General features: G+C 44.3%; 1 protein-coding gene across 3 annotated transcripts; it reads right to left on the minus strand.

The window, feature by feature from the left end:
- Nucleotides 1-1,280: 1,280 nt before the first annotated feature.
- Nucleotides 1,281-16,783, minus strand: LOC127543242 (mucin-22-like). 3 transcript variants are annotated; one of them, XM_051969306.1, is made up of 7 exons: nucleotides 16,674-16,783; nucleotides 6,667-7,757; nucleotides 5,469-5,490; nucleotides 5,332-5,359; nucleotides 3,259-3,310; nucleotides 1,904-2,044; nucleotides 1,281-1,573 (listed from the first exon to the last, which is right to left on the minus strand). In XM_051969306.1, exons 2-7 carry the CDS (start codon nucleotides 7,723-7,725, stop codon nucleotides 1,373-1,375), a joined length of 1,503 nt encoding a protein of 500 aa, XP_051825266.1. In that variant the 5' UTR covers nucleotides 7,726-7,757; nucleotides 16,674-16,783; the 3' UTR covers nucleotides 1,281-1,372. The 3 variants fall into 3 exon arrangements, with proteins under 3 accessions (XP_051825266.1, XP_051825252.1, XP_051825257.1); XM_051969292.1 differs by lacking the exon at nucleotides 16,674-16,783 and adding an exon at nucleotides 13,462-13,558; XM_051969297.1 differs by lacking the exon at nucleotides 16,674-16,783 and adding an exon at nucleotides 8,479-8,634.
- Between the last annotated feature and the right edge of the window lie 1,831 nt (nucleotides 16,784-18,614).

Raw genomic sequence — 18,614 nt, forward strand, 5'->3', positions numbered from 1 at the left:
TATGCAGCTTGTTGTCCAATAACAGCTTTAGGTCTTTTCCTTGTGAATTCTCCCATATACCTGTATTAATCCTCTCACGCTCACATCTGTATGGAATCTTGCAGTGACCAAGGTATTTTCACAAGATAGTTTGAGAGTTGTGAGAATTGAAACAGCAGCCATAGAGAGACAGGGCATGTGCAGGGTTTAACTGGACTGATGGGACAGGGCTGGCAGGTTCTAAGTAAACCACCAATTCCTTGCTTTTCTACACTTAGCTAAGAGACAGATTTGAGCCTTTAATGGAAATGTGTGTGAGGATGAGACAGGACTCATGAGACTTTAGGATGGGAACCTGATTGGGAAAATAGTTTTTGTGCCCAGTAATAGAAGCCTCCGGGTTCTGCTTCTGCTGGTATGGGACCTCACTGTGTGAGTTTATCAAAGACAGATTTGATTTTTTTCTCTCTTAGGAAGTGGGTTCCCTGAGGACCAGAGCCATTTCTCTCTCCCTCAGACAGAGTTCCCTGGGAGTGGAGGCCATTATCCTCCCTTCAGACATGAGGATTGTGTCTCCTCCCTCAGATTGGGGGCTCCTTAGAAGCAAGAGCTATGTCTCCCCATCAGAAAGGAGGAGAAAGGGCAAGAATACTATCTCTCTCTCATGCTAAGGGTTCCCTCAGGTGGCTCCCTAAGGGTAAGGGGCAGCTTGGGAATGCCCCAAGAACAAGTCCCCTCTGGAAGGGGCTCTCTGAGGGCAGAGACCATATCTCTCCCTAAAACTGGAGGCTCCCTGATGGAGGATTATGTCTTGCTCGCACACTGCAGGCTTCCTCAGAAGGGGGAAATGTTATCTGCTTCAGTAACAAAAACAGGGATACAGTTCCCCTTCAGACTTATGGGAGTCATGTTGCCTTTTGAGTGAGCAGGGACCAAACTTTCCCTCAAAATGAAAGATTCCTGGTAGGGGAAGGAGTAAAGAATGCAGATCTCAGACCAAATATTTCCCAAGGATGGGAAAAGGTCTTCTGAGATTTAACCTTCAGAGGATGGGGGCTATATTTTAACCTGCCCAGACCAAGGCTCCCCAAGGACAAGAATACTACCTCCCCTCATACTAAGAGCTCTCTCAGGGGGCTTCCTAAGGGTAAGGAACAGAGAACTATGGGGCACTAAGGGCCATAGACCAAGAGTTTCCTTAAGTACAGAGTCTTCTTACCTTCTCTATTTCTCCCTTCCACCTCCCAGCCACAACCCAGAATGATCGGTTCTATATTTTGAGAAAATAAAGCCCAAACACCTTCTATGTTGGGGGAAATAAAGTTGTTGATTTTGATTAGCCTCCCCATCTGGGTTCTGGGAAGATGGAAAAAGAATCCAGTGTCTAGCAAACCTACAAAGCCTGGTATTGTTTGCAGTTCAGGGTATTGAGGGGAAAGCATCGTTCATCTCTGGACAGTGATGTCAGAAAGGGCTGGAGGAGACCCTGGAACCACCAGCGCAGGGATGGGGTATCCTTAAAATCCAGTCGTCCCTGTAGCATAAGGGTCCACAAAGCTTTCCTAGTGGCAGCGTGGCAGAGAGAGCCATTCAGCTGAAACAAACACAGGCATTTTCCCCAAAACATGTTATCCACTTGTCGGTGAGTAACCCAGGGCCTGCCCCCGCCCACCCCAGCCAGGGTCCTCCATAGGAAAACAGAGACAAGAGACCCAAGGAAAGGTACCAGACAGTCTAAATGCCAGGTCATTTCCTGGGTGCAGCTCCCTCCCTTTATCATATCATTCAGCCTGAGAGCTAGAGAAGACATGTTAAAAATTCTGGGTCACTAGGATTTGTGAAACACCAGATATTGCGTGGTCCCCTGCCCAGAGCCCATCCTTCCATCTCCCATCCCATCCCTCAGGGGGTCTCCCACAGGTACCTGGACAAGGATGTCTTGGAGTTCTGTGAGGACGTAGCTAAAAATCAGGACCAAGGTCTGTATTATCCCTTGATCTTTACACTTGGCCCTGCTCAGTCTCACGTCTAGTTCTCCTCTGTTCAGCAGTGACCCTTGGGCTCTCTGGGGATCAGAATCCAGAGGGAAATTTCAAAAAAGTTACAGAACTAAGCCCCTCTCCACTTCCACCCACAACCCCCCCACTTCCCCACTCCCTGGTTTGCTGCTTCACAAAACCACTAACTTGTCAAAGCTTGTTTTCAAGACTTTGCCACCTTCCCTATGCCCTGCAGGGCTCTTCTCTTCCTCCACAGGACCCCCTATCCTTGGTGTTCAGACCCTTGCCCCATAGTCCTCTACCTTTCATAACTTCCCAATTCAAAAGATTTCTAGAAAAGTAAAGTACCTGATTCATAAAGAAATGTGTGTTTTAAAAATAAATAAGATAATTATTTTTTTAATAAAATACCTTAGAGACCATAAAGTTAAAGATCCAGACTTGAGAGTATTGTTAGAGACCACTTAGATTAACCCCTTTATCTTACAGATAAAGAAACTATAGCTAAAAATCACAGATAGGAGATTGTAGAGCTAAGTGCAGAGTCTGTGACTATAAACTCTATATGTTTTCTCTCCACAAAGCTGTTTCATAGAATAATGATAATATTATTATTCACAAATAATATTATACATATAATATAATAATAATTACATGCATAGAAAACTAATAATAGCAGTCAGCATTTATATAGCACCTATTATGTAGCCAGGCACTAGCCTAAATGCTTTACAAATATTCTCATTAAGTTGCCCAATAACTCTGGACAATCAGTACTACTATTATCCCCATTTTACAGTTGAAAAAACTGAGGCAAATAGAAACAAAATGGTTTGTGCAAAGTGACACTGCTATTGAGTATCTGAGACTAGATTGGAATTCAAGTCTTCCTGACTCCGGACCCAGTGCTCTACCCACTTCATCATCCAATTACTTAGTCCAACCCATGAACCTTAGAGATAAGGAAACTGAGGCCCAGAAAGTTTATAATTTGCTCAAGGCCACCTCATCCCAGGGCTTTTGAGGAGAAACCAAAGCAAGAAACTAGGAGAGAATTCCCAGAACCATTGGGATAAATGGAGGAGGAAATGGGCTCCATCCAAACACGTTCCCAAAAAGCCAGGAGACTGTGTGGAATTTTTAAGGTCAGAGGAGCTAGGGCTTTGGAAAGCAGAAATAGGACTTTGTAGGTGAGATTTTTAGTCTCCAAGGGGCCAGAAGAGAGGACATGGCAGGAGAGAAAGACTGGGAATTGGTGTCCATAGGACCTCCAACTTACCTTTTGGCAGATAAAATCCCTTAGGCTGATGTCTTTGGCACTTTCTCCAGAGCTGAGATACAGGAGAAAGAGAGAAAAAGAGAGAGAGAGAGAGAGAGAGAGAGAGAGAGAGAGAGAGAGAGAGAGAGAATGAGAAATCACTCTATGGTCATCACATCTAGCCTCTACTTGACCATTAGTCCCTCTCCACAAGCTAAACACTGTCTATCATTAAACATTTGGGATGAATGCTGACACTTTTCACTATAACTTGGGACTCACTGGGAGAATCAGGGCTTCAGGGACTGAAGGATACTGCTTCCCCTACTTTCCTTACCTTTCTGGGGTTCCCTGTTAAGAGAGTAGATAGGTGTAGTATGTAACTTAATATGATCCATACTCTCCTACCTGCTCCCTACTTCCTTTGAGAAGCCACAGAGCATGGTTAGAACTCAGGAAACACTACTTTCTTATTAGGAACCTATCAATTTCCTCTCCTTTCAATGTCCTCTATCCTCCATGGTTATCCCTGGACCTCCCAAGGGTGACGGCAGGAAACATGGGACAGTTAACAGTAAAAGACTATGGGATTTGGTTTTGTGGCAAAGTTCTTCCACTACATCTTAATAACTATAAAACCTTTCCATTTAACTCAGAGTCAAACCCTCCTCCCATTTGAGAGCAAGAATAGTCTTTGCTCTTTGTATACCCAGCGCTTAGCACAGAGCTTTGTACATAGTAATCACTTAATGCTTTCCCACTCATTCACTCACTCACTCACTCATTCATTCTTTCAAAGGCTTTACTAAAAAGCCTTTGCTTTTTTGCTTTTTTTGCTGGCTGGGTGAGAAGTCCTCTGCCAAGTGCAGCAGACCTCCTGCTGGTGGTGTGCTGAGGATGCTAAGAGTAGATGAAAGAGTGAGGACCAGGATAAGTTTGTCAGGGAGAGGGAGGAGTAAAGGGCTTAAGAGAACTGAGCTTGCTTGGAAGGTGTTCTGCTAAAAACAGGTGTAGGAATAGCTGGATGTAGAGAGGCATTAAGGAAAGATTTTCTCCTTCCAGGCCAAGAGAGTGTAGGAGAGGTTTGGACCAAAGGTGATTTGTAATGGGAAGGGGACAGAAAAAGATTTCTCAAAGACCAGAGGAAGGGGCAGAGGAGTCTGATGGAGGAGATATCTCCCAGCCTAATTTTGTTTTGCCTTGGTCCCTGGGATACAAGTGAGGGCAGAGGCTGTGCTGGGGGCAGAGCTGGGGAGATTTTGAGGCCTCAAAACACCTGACCTGGATAGGGGCCACTATCTCTGCCCATCCTTTAAGTGGAAGAACAAGCAGGAGAGATAAAGAAGCTAAATTCGAAGGTTTTAGAACACAAAAATGGGAGGTAGGGGAGTAGGAAGAAGTGACTATAAAATAGGATATGAACTGAGGAGTCCAGAGGTGAACAATGAATAAATGCTTGTTGATATTTAACATATATTGGATTGTTTGTTGTCTAGGGGAGGGGATGGGGGCAAAGGAGGGAGAAAAGTTTGGAACACAAGGTTTTGCAAGATTGATGTTGAATTGCATATATTTTGAAAATAAAAAGCTGTTATTAAAAAAGAAAAAAAATAAATTCTTGTTGATTGAATGAATGATTGCTTTCTAGGAAAAATATAATTGTAAGCACATATCTTCTATAGAGATAATCTCTGGAGTCCCAACAATTCAGGTTGCTGAATTCCCCTTTAACTCCAGAGGGGTTAAAGAGCCCCCAGCTCCACAGAACTCTTACCCCTTTCTCCCTAAATCCTTACTCCCCTGGAGCTCTGGCTCCCCTGACTTCTAACTTTCAGGATCCTCCCATTCCCACCCTCTGTTCCCCAGATCCTTGGTTTCTGACCCCTAGATCCCCAGATAGCTTTCAACTCCCTCCCTCCCACCCGAGATCCTGGTCTGGCCTGATCAGAAATTAAGTAGCACAGTGGATAGAGCACTGGCTCTGGAGTTAGGAGGATCTGAATCAAATCTCAACACTTACTGGCTATGTGACCTCCCCTCCTGCCCCCCCAACTGCCCTGAACCAAAAAAAAAGCAAAATAATGTGCTCCTTACCTGAGCTCACCACGGCACAGTGCTGTTTCTGATGGGGAGAGAAAGGAGAGTATAGTGAGGATTCTTGACTTAGAATGTCCCAAGAAAAGGAAGGAAAATAGGAGAAGGTATGTGCTTCTGAGAGATCAGACACTCACCGTTTATCCCAGAATCCCGGCACTAAGGGAGAAAAGAAACAAGGAATATCTGATGAGATGAATCATGGCTTTACTCCCCACCATCCTGCCATCTTTCCTAAGCCACTTCCTTGCCTATTCTGGGTTACGCTTTTGGGGGATCTAGGAGAAGGAAGAGACATGGGCCACACCTTTAGAATAATAACTCATACATAGCAATATACAGAGCTTTACAATTCAGAGACCATATTCCCACCTGTTATCTCATTTGATTTCTGAGGGAATCCCCAGAGGGAAACAGGTGTCTATCACTTTCGTTTGACAGAAAGTGAGAACAAAATCCCAGAGAAAGGAGGTAAACTTTAGCTCCAAACCGAAAATTAATGGCAAAGATACCACCAGAACCCAGGAGTCTTGACTCCGGTTACCCAGTTTAGAGTTCTTTCCTTTGAGTCAAGTTCCTCCATGTGTTAACAGCAAATCCCAAGCCCAAACCAGTCTAGTTGAGTTCAGTTTAGTCCTTCATAGGCCTGTTCCTCCCCACGCCACAGCCAGCCAGAGCTGGACCCCAGCTCTGAGGAGGAGGAGGATGATAAATACTGATAATCACATTTTTCAGAAGCCGTGTTCTGTATTCCAGAGCTGGCCTTGCAGAAAGGAAAACCTGGATTTATGGTCTATTTCTAACCCATCCTAGGTGTGCGGTCCAGGCAAATCACTTAATTTCTATTCAAACCAAAGGCTTTAGATTAGCTTCTTGAACTTTAGGTTACAACCCATGAAGGGTCTCATAACTGAATATGGAGGTCACAAAATCATGATTTCTCATCAGCAAATGTTTGATTTGTGTACTTTTTATGTACATTATGTATGTAACATGTAATATTATGTACATATTATTATGTATGAAATAAGGTATTATTTCACCTTTCAGGTGAAAAGCTGAAGAAGCCTTGGGGTCTGGAGTTTCCTGATTGCAAGATCCCACTACCAAAGAACTCATGGCACGGGCCTACCCGCTCCCTCCTAGGACAGGGGTTTGCTAAGCCCTGGGAGGGCCTTGGTCACCATGAGACAGAGCCGTGGGATGTGGCTGTGGATGCTGTGTTCATTTTTCTGGAGAAGCTCAGAGCCCAGGAGAGCACATGGGAGGAAGGTGACTCAGAAAGAGCCTCGGATCGTAGCATCCCCTCCCTCCAGCCCCGTAGCTCTAACTCACCCGTGTGTCTTCCTCCAAAGGGCTGATAGTCTTCGCCAAGACTCCCTTGCTCCCTGTGTTGGCGCTCCCCGTGGTGACATTGCTCCCCAAGAGTGGAAGCATGGTAGCATTGTTCCCCAAGGTGTCTCCGCTGATCCCCGTGGAGACACTGTTCCTTGTGGTGCCGTTCCCCAGAGTGACGTTCTCGGAAATTTTGCTCCCCATGCCGGGGTTCTCTGTGGTAAGTCTGCTCTCCAGAATGGCACGGCTCTCGGTGGTGAAACTGTTCCCCACGGCAGTGTTCTCTGTGATGATATTCTCCAGGATTTTGTTCTCTGTGGTGGCGCTGGTCCCCAAGGAGGTGCTGTTCCCCAAGGGTGTGCTGATCCCCATGGAGACGCTCTCCTGGGTGCCGGTCTCCGCGGAAACGCTCTCGGGGGTGATGGCGTTGGTCCCCCAGGTAGCGTTCTGCGTGGCTCGAGTGCCGGTGGTGGAATTGGTCTCCGAGGTACCGCTGCTCTCCGTGGCTCGCATCTCGGTGATGGAATGGCTCCCCAAGATATCGCTGTTTTCCGGGGCTTGTCTGTCGGTGGTGATACTCCCCAAGATATTCTTGTTCTGCAAGGTTTGGTTCCCGGTGGTGACATTGTTCCCCATGGAAGCGTTGCTCTCTGAGCTCTTGTTCCGCAGGGTCCCTGCGGCGGTAGTGCTCCCCATGGTACTGTTGGTCACTCGAGTTTTGCTCCCCAGGTAGATATGCATCTCTGCGATGGTACTGTTCCCCATGATATTGCTGATCCCCAAGATTTTGGTCTCTGTGATGGCACTGTTCCCTGTAACCGCATTGTTGTTCCCCATGGTAGCGTTGTTCCCCAAGACATGTTTGGTCTCTAAGGTGATTTTGTAGTCCCAAGTGCTGTTGTTCCCCGTGGTAGCACTGTTCCCCAGAATGGAGTTGCTGGCCGGGGTGCCATTGTTCTCTGTGATGGCATTGTTCCCCACGGTGGTCTCTGTAGTGGCGTTGGTCCCTTTGGTGGTAGTCCCTGTTCTGATAATCCCCAGGATAGAACTGTTCCCCATGGTGGGGTTGTTCCCTGCAGCCCAGGACAGCCCTGTACAGCAGGGATGAAGACAAGGAAGGAGCTACACATGTTGCTCTCAGGGGAAACGGAGGAAGGGTGGACACTGGGGCTAGAGGGAGATACTCTCAGAACAAACAGGTAAAGGTATTTTCTGGGGAACCCTTGGGATCATCACAATTGGCTAGATTTATCCTATTCTAACTCCCTCTCCTCCAGAAAGCTCCTTCGCTTAAAGGAAGTCGATAGAAAATGGGGGGATAGAAGGGAGGCAAAGATGGCCCTGCACTGGAGAGTCAAGAGCCCTGGATTCCATTCTCAGCTCTGCCACTAAGTGACTTTGGGCAAGATTTTTCTCCCAAATTCAATTTTCCTCACCTATTAAAAAAAAGGTAGGGATGGGTAGATAGAGTACGGACTAGAATCAGGGGTCCTCAAACTTTTTAACTAGGGGAGCCAGTTCACTGTCTCTCTGACTGTTGGAGGGCCAGACTATAGTAAAAACAAAAACTTTGTTTTGTGGGCTTTTAAATAAACTTCATAGCCCTGGGTGATGGGGATAAATGTCCTCAGCTGCCGCATCTAGCCCGCAGGCCGTAGTTTGAGGACCCCTGGACTAGATAATCTTTGAGGTCTCTTCCATGTAGGAGAGAAAGAAAAGATTAGGGAGACAGGACAAAGAAAGGACAGAGGAAGAAGAAGAAAGGGTAGAGAGAAGGCTCACTGGGTAAGGCTGCCCAGCCACTCAGCTCACCAAGGCATAGTCCCGGCAGCAGAGCCAGGAACTGGGTGGGGAGGCCCATGGCTTCTAGATCCTCTTCCTCCCAAGGAGCAGCTCCTGAGCCTCAGAGCAATATGGGGAAACCCTCAGACACAGTCCCAGATGTCCCCTTCTCAGCCCTGGGCTGAAGCAGAATAAAGGAATTCTCCTAATTGGGGCAAAAGGGGGTGGGGGTGAGCAGAAAAAGGTCTCAGTCAATCACCCACCACCCTCTCTCCATACTCAGCCTGACTCCATTCTTTCTACCACCCCTTTCTATCTCATCTACAATCCCTAGTCTACACATCTCAGGCCCTCAGCCCTATTCCAGTCCTTGGATATGATAAGATAAGAATAACGGGACCTGAAGGAAGAGAGGAGCAATGACTGGCCTTTGGCGTCCACTTGGGAGTGAATATGGCCACTGAACCCCAAGGAAATGGATACAGGTTCCTGCTCAAGTGGGAGCTATAGCCAGTTCAGCCCCACTATGCCAATTGAGGATGGGTGGGTGGGAAATCAATTTTATTTCCCACCTCCTCCTCCTCCTCTTCCTTCTCCTTGCAAGCCAGCCCTGTCCCAGTGATCATAGCCTTAAGCCAGGTCCAGGGCATCCCTGAGAAATAGTGGATACAGCCCTGGGAATATGATGAATTCATTTACTGTATAATAACAGTTATTAATGATGGCAATTTGGTCCATTGGGCTGAGGATTCCTATTTCTGTTCAGCAGCATGACATCCACCCTCAAACCCCCAAAGCAGGAGACAGAAACCTTATAGTAATAATAATAAAATAAGACCTTAGGCTCTGGAGGACCAAAGTTCTCTCTCACTACTCACCCACTTTGGGACATAAGTGCACCTAGGTGGTCTTACCTGGGAAGGGGAACATATGTTGACCTAATGGATGGGATCCAGGTCTGTGTGTCCCCCAGAAGTAAAGAGTCCAGACTGAGTGTACTGGACAAGATTTTATGGGATGGGAGGTACTGAGGAAAGGGGTGTGGTAGGAACTAAGCCAGAGGTTCTCAGGGGGAATTGAATGGCAAACAGGACAGCAATTTCATCAGAAACTTCCTTCTGAGACAGTGTGTCTTACTCATGCTCAGGGTGACCTAGAGGCCAAAGACTAGTCCTTCCATCTGCCCTCAATCCTTTTCCTTCACTCTTTTGCCCACGTTCCCCCTCTTTCTCCTCCTTTCTTTGTTCTGTTTTTCCATCCCTTTCTCTACAACAAAGACAAAAAAAAAGTACAAAGGGAAACATAGCAGAAAAAGAAATAGAATAGTGGAAGAAAGAGCAGGGGAGAATCACAGAATCCCTGAAGATTTGGGAAAAAAACCTCAATGATCATCTAGTATCCAGCCAGCCCATCACTGAGTAGGAATTCTCTTCTGTGACATCAATAAGAAATGGTCATCCACCCACACTGCCTGAAGGCCTTCAGGGAAGGGGAACCCAATGCCTTCCAAGACAGCCCTTTTCATTTTGGGAGAGCCATTTTGTTAGGAAATTTTCCTATATATTGAGTCTAAATCTGCTGCCCAGTTGCCTCAGTTTCTGTCCTCTGGATCTAAATTGAATTAATTTAATCCCTTGTTTCACCTGACAGCCTTTCAAGTATTTAAAGACAACAATTATGTTCCCACTGGGTCTTCTCCAAGTTAAACAGCCTGGAATCCTTCAATCAATTCTCTAATGGCACAGGGTTTCCATTTCCCTTAGTATCCTGGTAGTCCTACTCTGTAGACTCCCTAGCTTGTCAGTGTCCTTCTTAAAATATGGTTCTTTACATTAAATACAATGTTTCAAATATGGTCTGGCAGGGCAGAGGGAAGCATAAATGGTACCCCCTTCCTTCTGAACCTTCCTCCTCTTGATGCCATCTTCTACAGTTAAACTGTCATACTGCTAACTCATATTGAATCTGAAATACACTCAAATCTACAGATCTTTTTGACACAAAATGTTGTCTAACCACAGCTCTATATCATTCTTGTGAAACTGTTATTTTTTTTAGTCCAGGTATAAGGAATTTACATTTTTCTCTGCTAAATAATTAAGTAATAATAATTACAGCATGTGCCAGGAACCATACTAAGTATTTTATTAAATTATCCCATTTGATCCTCATAACAACCTTAAGAGATGGGTGCTGTTATTATCCCCATTTTATAGCTGAGGAATCTGAGTGACATTGATGGAATACCTGTCCTGGATTTGGGAAATTGCTCTTATTGTTCAATCTTTTCAGCCATGTCTGACATTTTGTCACCCCATTTGGGATTTTCTTGCCAAAGACTCTTGAGTGGTTTGCCATTTCCTTCTCCAGCTCATTTGACAGATGAGGAAAGTGTGGCAAACAGAGTTAAGTGACTTGCCCAGAATCACCCAACTAGTAAGTGGCTGAGACTGAATTTGACCTCAGGGAGATGAGTAAGACTTTCTGACTCTAAGCCCAGCACTCTCTCCACTGTATTGCCTAGCTACCCCAGAATCAGAAAGATCTGAATTCAAATCATTTCTTCAACTAGAAAATAGGGTAATAATAGCACCTGTCTACCAGGGTTGTTATAAAGATCAAATGAGAAAACATTTGTAAAATGCCTGCCATATAGTAGGTGCTATATAAATGCTATCTATTGTTATTGTTGTTATTATTATTATTATTATTATTATTATTATAAAACAGAGGTTAAAAGATTTGTCCAAGCTTATATTGCTAGTATCTGAGGCTGGATTTGAACTCAGGTCTTTGTATCACTTTCTTCATCTGTAAAATGAATTGAAGAAGTGGCAAACCATTCCAGTATCTTTGCCAAGAAAACCCAAATGTGGTCAGACATAAATGAACAGCAACACAAAAAAACCAACACAAAAAAAACTTTCTGACTCTAGAGATCATTTCTCCCTCTCTTGCTCTTGATGTCTGCTCCATCCTCTCCCAAATGTGGAATGAAAGGCTTAGGTCAGATCATCTCGAAGGATTCTTCTAGTCTTGAAAGGCTGTGTCCTGTGATTTCATAGGCTCATGAAACAGAGGCACAGAGAAGGGTTCAGATTAACCTAAAGTCAAACAGGGAGTTAGAATGGCAAAGTTGGGACTCAAAACTCAGGTCTCTGATTCTGAGTACAGAGCACTTCCCTATTAGGGTGAAGGTTTTAAAAACTGGAAAGGAGAACAATGAGTCCTGGTCCTGGTAGAAAAAGTAAAAGGCTCAAACAGGAGAATTTCTACATGCCAAATGGATAGGACCTTGTAGGTGCCAGGATTTGAGTTCAAACAGAGAGGGTTGAAAAACGAATTCCCTCTAAGGAGGATTCAGACTTGACCAGGGACCAAAGCAGCAAGCATGGGTTTGAGGGAAAAGCAGACTTCTGCAGGGAAGAGTCCCAGAGGCTTCTGGGAGCAGCATGTATAAAAGCAGCACAGTACAAACTGGGCTGAGGGGGTGATGATTTAGGTCCCATGGGCAAGGGCTGACCTTTCCCAGGTCAGCCTGAGAGCAGAGATAGAGGTGGTTGATTGCTGTCCAGTTGATAGTGATTGTAAAAACAAAGCACTATAAACTATTACTTTTCTTCAGCTCCTGTTCACATGACTTTTAATATTTCCATAGCTGCCTAGTAAAGACTGAATAATCTCCAACTTTGCTTTGGGTAAGATAAAAGGAGAAAGTTTCTGTCTCTAGTTTCAGCAAGATGGAGTGGAGAGAGGAGATGAAATCTCCTTGCAGGTCCCAGGCTGGAGACGGGGGCAGGTGTCTCAATAATCTCAGAGTGGTTATGGAGGCATGAGTCTATTGGATAAGGAGAGAGAAGGCTCAGGTAGGATGACCAGAGCTTCAGCTGCCATTTTGGAGCGCTCACCTCTTGGGAAGAATGGCATCCTCACATTCAGGTCATGAGTTTGCTCATAATCTAAAGGAAGCAGGAAATGTCTCTGTGGAATAGATTAGATTTTCAGAAGCCTATGATCCTGAAAAGACCTTAAAGATCATAGAATCAAAGATTCAGAGCTGGAAGGGACCATGGAAGTCAACGCTTCCAGTCTCTTAATTTTAAAGATGAGGAAACTAAGTTAAGTAGCTTACCTATCATCTCATTTAGTATCTTTTTTTTCCTTACTAGTTTTAAAAAAAAGTTCAGGGGTAACTAGGTAGTACAGTACACAGAGCCTTGGACCTGCACTCAGGAAGATGAGTTCAAATCCAGTCTCAAACACTTTAATAGTTGTGTGATACTGGGCAAGTCTATAAACCTCCATTTACCTCAATTTCCTCAATTGTTAGATGGAAGAGAATAATAGTACCTGCTTCTCAGGATTGTTGTGAGGATCAAACAAGCTAATATTTGTAAATCGCTTAGCACAGTGCCTGCCACATAGTAAGTGCTATATAAATGCTTATTCCCTTCCCCTTACTTTTATTCCCTTGAAGTGATATGTTCATATAATGCAAATAAATGGCCTTGCCAGACATCTTACTCTCAGTCCAAGTTCACTTTCCCAAAATATTTGGTCTTCTTATGGCATAAATTGAAATCAAATGGTATAGATAAATTCAGGAAGAAAAGAGTTCCTGAGATTCCAGGCCAAGGGAGACTTCCTGGAGGAGGTAGGAAGAAAAGGGATCCCAGTGGTCTGAGATTCCAGGCCAAGGGAGGTTTTCTGGATCTAGACCAAAGGTAGGAAAGGAGGGAAGAGTGAGAGCTTTCATCTGAGAAGGCTAGCATTAAAAAAAAAACATGTAAGAGGAAATGAACTATGACAAAGTATTCAGTTTAATCGTCAAAGACTATAGATGTCTCTAGCTGCCATTTTGGAATTGTCTGGATTTCTGTTTGGCCTATATTCATCTTTAAATTCTTACTGTTATTTTGAAATTTCCATTCCTCTTTCCCTACCCTACAGGCTATGAAGTTCTCTATCAGCACCAAAAATATTCACAATACCCTTCCAGTACCAAGAACTTACCCTGACCTCTCTCTTCCTCCGGCTCAACATGGAATTCCCCTCTTTTCCCCTTCTTGCTGGCTCTCCTCCATCTGTACCCCATAAATATCTGTCCTGTTTGTTTGACTTTAGCACCAGCTTGTTGTTTGTGTATATAGATATCCTCTACAGACCTGTCCCTCTACTACATGACTTTGAAAAGTTATCTGTTTTAGATTGAAATCTAGAAATATGGCTAATCCCAGTAAAATGCCTACTCCACCCTCTGGGTAAAGGGGAACAAGTTTATGGGTTCATAGATTCAGAGCTGGAAGTGACTTTAGTCATATTCGATCACTTTACAGATGAGGAAACTGGAACCTAAAAAAATAAAGTAACTTGCTGAAAGTCAATGTGGGACAGTGTTTTGAATTTGAACCATCATTCTTGCCACTTGATTAATGCCTTCTAGTTGAGTAGAATGAGGCCCTGGGGTCCTGAGAGAGTTACTGAACAAAAGTTTCACTGGAGAAAGTGAGCAACTGGAGAAAGAGGCTCAACACTACCCAGATTTAAAAAAAAATACATTTTAGACATTTCTAAACTTCACTCTCATATTAAAAGTTTTATATCTAGGACAAAGAAGGTGATAGTCTTAGAATCAAAGTTGTTCAGTCAGAAGAAATCTCAAAAATTAGCATTTAGTCCAAAGGAGAGCAATCCCCTTAATATCACCAAGTAGTCATCTAGCCTCTGCTTAAATACATTCATTCTTCTATAATCCACCAAAATCTGCCTCCCTCTAACTTCCCTTTATTAACTCTAGAGCTCTCCTTCTCCCCCCACCCCCAAAAATTGAATCTCTCTTTCTCTTAATGGTCCTTCAGGTATTTAACGACTGTGGTCATGCTTTCTTCCAAATCTCTTCTCCAAGCTAACCCCAATTCTTTTAACTCATCTTCAAGAGACAGCTTCAAGTCTCCTCACCATTCTGGTTAAGTGCTCAGAATGGGCATATTCTGCCCTGGCCAGACCATGATTAGAGCATTCTTTCTTGTTTGGATGCCAATTTTTTGGGGGGATAGATGTTAGGGGGGAAGCTAGAGCAAATCTGGAGAAGGGTAAGGATAATGAATCAGTATCTAAGTAATTCTTAATTAAAGGAACCTGAAGAAGGGGAAGATTTCAAGGATGGCAGGAACTACATAATTGTTCTCTTCAAATATCTCAAGACTTGTGATGGGGAAGAGGAAGGAGAAAGTCTGTCTATCTCCAGAAGGCATCTGGGAGCAATTAGAGAAAAATTACATAGAAGGTGATTTTAGCTCAATAACAATAAGGGCTTTCTGATAGGCCACTATATGGTAGACTATGGCGATAGTCCACCATAAAGGGGGTACCTCTAGGTTAGTGCACTCATCTCTGTAAGTATTCACACAAAAGCTGTAGAGACAATTATTAGGGATACAACAGAAGGACTTCCATCATAAGGAGGGAGGTGATCCCAAGGGTCCCTTGTAGCTTTATACCCTCTGAGTTTAGGATTTGAAACCTTCTGGAAAAGACAAAAAACCTGGTTTGAATTTTTCATCTGCTATCAGTGCCCCATTTTTCAATTGAATCCTCCTTTTCTGGCATCTGTTCACACTGCCTCTCTTTATCCTTGGTCTTTTAAACCTCTTTATAACTTACTTCATTCGATCCTTTTTCTACTCTCTCCATTCTTATTCCTCTATTCACCCATCCCTCCTACATACTAGACACTGAAGGGGATCAGAATTTCCAGGCTGGTAGAAGTGATAAAATATTCATTACATTAATAACTATGATAAGTAAAATGTGATAGAATTTCCCTTGTCATTAATTATCTTATTGGATCTTTATAATAATCATTCAATGAGTCAGTGGCACAGTGGGGAACCAGAACCTAACCCTCCTGATTTCTCTCCATGTTTCCATCCCAACCTTAGGAACTCAAAGTTCTTAACAATGCATCTCTGTCTCTCTCTGTGTCTCTCTCTTTTTTCTCTCCTCTCTCTGTCTCTCTTCTTTCTCCTCTCTCCCTCTTTCTCCTCTCTCTCTCTCTCTCTCTCTCTCTCTCTCTCTCTCTCTCTCTCTCTCTCTTCTCCTCCTCCTCTCTTTCTCTCTCCTCTCTCTCTCTCTCTCTCTCTCTCTCTTCTCTCTCCTCTCTCTCTCTCTCTCCTCTCTCTCTCTCTCTCTCTCTCTCTCTCTCTTCTCTCTCTCTCTCTCTCTCCCCCTTTCTCTCTCTCTCATCCTTCTCATACTCTTTTCCTTTCTCTCTAGAACTCCCATCTTTCTTCTCCCTGCCTCCCTAACAGGGTCAGTCCACGAGAGAACAAAATTGTCAGGACCCTCCAGCATCTTTTTCTCTATCACTCTCTTCCCAAGGAAAATAATACATTCATTCTCATTTTGGAGTGAGAAGCTTTTCTTTCAAACTGGAAGGGACCTCAGTCCAATCCCCTCATTTTAGAAATAAGAAAACTGAGCCCTAAAGGGGTTGAGTAAGTTGACCCAGAAAACAAAGTTTCTAAACACCATTGGTGGGATTTGAAGCTAGGTTTTCTTACTCCAGAGGCAGTAGTGATTGTGCTTCTTAGAACTAGCTCCAGCCTCCAAGCTAAGAAATCCTGAGTTAACACCCTCTGATTCACACTTGCAGCAAGACTCTGGGACAAATCATATTTCTCTGAGCCCTAGGCAACACTTTGAGACCATAAATTTCAGATAAATGCCAATCTACCTAGGTAGAAGGAGTCACCTCATTACACAAACCAAGTCACAAATCTGATTTCTGTCCCTTAAGTAACATAATTATTAGCCCAAAGAGGCGATTCTCGAACTGTGGATTGTTAGGAAGGCAATGTGAAACGGCATCTGGGGCCGGAAGGACTTTGCCAGTCTCCCTCATTTCACAGTTTCATAGGTAGCTGGTGAATCTGTCGATATTTAGAACCCAGCCAACTACCACACTGACCACAGGCATAAGCCGGGGCTAGTATGAGTGCCAGAGCCTCTCCCTCCCCTGGATGGACTCCAACTTGGCAGTTCATCCCCATCCCAGACCCCATAGTGCCACCTCAGAGGGAACCAAGGCCCCAGAGCTCGCGGCACTTCCTCATCCCCCAGTGGTTTCCAAGAAAGAACAAGCCAGGTCCCCTGCCCCCTTTTTCTTCCCACCCCTTCCCACCCCACTCTCTTATCTGGTCCTTTAGAAAGGCTGATTTCCACACCCCTGATTGCCGAGGGCAAACACGCCAGGACCCCGGCCAGAGCCCATCAGGAGACCAACCCAGAACCTTTCTTAGAATTAGAATTGTGGAACTATAAAGGCATAGAATGTCAAGGCTGGAAGGGACCTTAGAGACCATCTAGTCCAGCCCCCTCCATTACAGAGGAAGAACCTGGGGGTCTAGGTCAGGGAGAGATCATACCATGAGATAGTGACAGAGCTGAGACTAGAAAATCCAGGTCTCTGCTCTCCCAAGCATCTCCCTGCTCTCCCCCCGTTTAACAGACCCACTCTCAGCTAATGGGGTCACAGAAATGGAGGGAATCTTAGACACAATCTAGAGCACAGACTACCCATTTTTTTTACAAGATCTTGAGACCCTCCATGACTAAATGGGAGATGTGTTCAATTGTCAGTTAGCCAGTGTATGGATCGTTAGAACAATGGTATCTGCTCCTCCAGAGAATTCAGTTCACTGTCTCTTCCTACACATATACTCAGGGAAATTATTGACTTGATTGCCTTCATCTGCAATGCCCTTCTCAGCCCACATTGCAAATCTTACTCATCCTTCAGGGATGGAGCTTTCCTTCTCTTTTCCACTGAATTATTTTATTCCCTATATTCTAGTATTAGGGATGGATTACCCAGGCCATCCTACATCCCATCTCTCTCTCTCTTTTTTTCTCTCCCTTCTCTCTCTCTCTCTCTCTCTCTCTCTCTCTCTCTCTCTCTCTCTCTCTCTCTCTCTCTCCTGTTTTTCCCTTTCTCTCTCTCTCTCCCTCCTTCTCTCATTCCTTCCTCCTCTCCTGAACTCCCCACTCCCGTTTCTCTGATTTGAGTTCTCCTTGACTACCAAAGAAAAACATATGTATAATTTGGGTTCTCCTTAACTACCAAAGGAAAATATATGTATAATCTCCTTTTTTCTCCTTCCCTTCCCTTTTCCTCCCTCCTTCCTCCTCTCTCTCTCTCTCCATCTCTCTCTCCCTCTATCTCTGTCTCTGTCTCCCTCTGTCTCCCTGTCCCCTCTCCCTCTCTTTCTCTCTCTCTTCCTCTCTCTCCCCCTTTCTCTTTCCCTCTTCTCTCTCCCTCTCCTTTCTCCCTCTCTCTCCTCTCTTTCTCTAACCCCCCTTTCTCCCTCTTTCCTTTTCTTTCTTACCCCTCTGATTTGAGCTCTCCTTGACTACCAAATGAAAACATATGTATAATTTGGGCTCTTCTTGCCAAATAAAAACATATGTCTATTAATAATAATAATGATAGATTTATACAGTGTTGGGTAGCCCTTTTACAAATCAGAAAATAAGTGGGATCATTATCTGCCCTTGATAGATAAGAAAAATGAGGTATAAATCAACTAAATGGCTGACTTTGGCTCTCATAGCTAGGTTGTGACTGAATTGGAACTGGAACCCTAGTCTTTTTACCCCCCAGGTCAATGGTCACTCCAATATACTATTCTGTATGTTTCTGTTGCTACCAGCTTCCCATTCCATCCCCACTATATGAGTCATTGTTGCTTTGTCAAGTCCAAGTTTTCCACAGCTTCACATCCCTCCTCAAAATTATTATCCCCTCAGAAATAGAGTTAATCCTCTGTCCGCAGTCTTAATATTCACAGAGTGACTCTGTGGGGAGACTTGAACAGGGATTAGCTAATATACTTTTAAAAAAAAGAGTATAAGACCAAGGACAAATAGACCCAAGTATATGGGAGTGTCAGCACATCCACTATCAAGTCAGAAAAGGGCCAACAGGAGACCAGAGTGTCCAGGCTGGAGGAGGGGATAAAGCTATCTCTAATAACTTCTTTGCTTTCTTTCAATCCTCAGCCCTTGATTCAATGGGGAAAGACCCCTGAATCGAACATAGGAACAAATGGGGAACTGAGATGCCACCCAGGAGAGGATGGAAAAGGTCAGATAAGATGCTAAGGACA

The sequence above is a fragment of the Antechinus flavipes genome, chromosome 1 (assembly GCF_016432865.1).
Source record: "Antechinus flavipes isolate AdamAnt ecotype Samford, QLD, Australia chromosome 1, AdamAnt_v2, whole genome shotgun sequence".
In the NCBI taxonomy this organism is placed as follows: Eukaryota; Metazoa; Chordata; class Mammalia; order Dasyuromorphia; family Dasyuridae; genus Antechinus; species Antechinus flavipes.

Coding starts and splice junctions, on each gene's coding strand:
- LOC127543242 (XM_051969292.1), bottom strand. CDS start 13,543: ATGGGGTACAGATGGAGGAGAGCCAGCAAGAAGGGGAAAAGAGGGGAA. Junction 5,491..6,666: donor CTTTGGAGGAAGACACACGG/GTGAGTTAGAGC, acceptor TTTCTCCCTTAG/TGCCGGGATTCTGGGATAAA. Junction 3,311..5,331: donor CTGTGCCGTGGTGAGCTCAG/GTAAGGAGCACA, acceptor CCTGTATCTCAG/CTCTGGAGAAAGTGCCAAAG.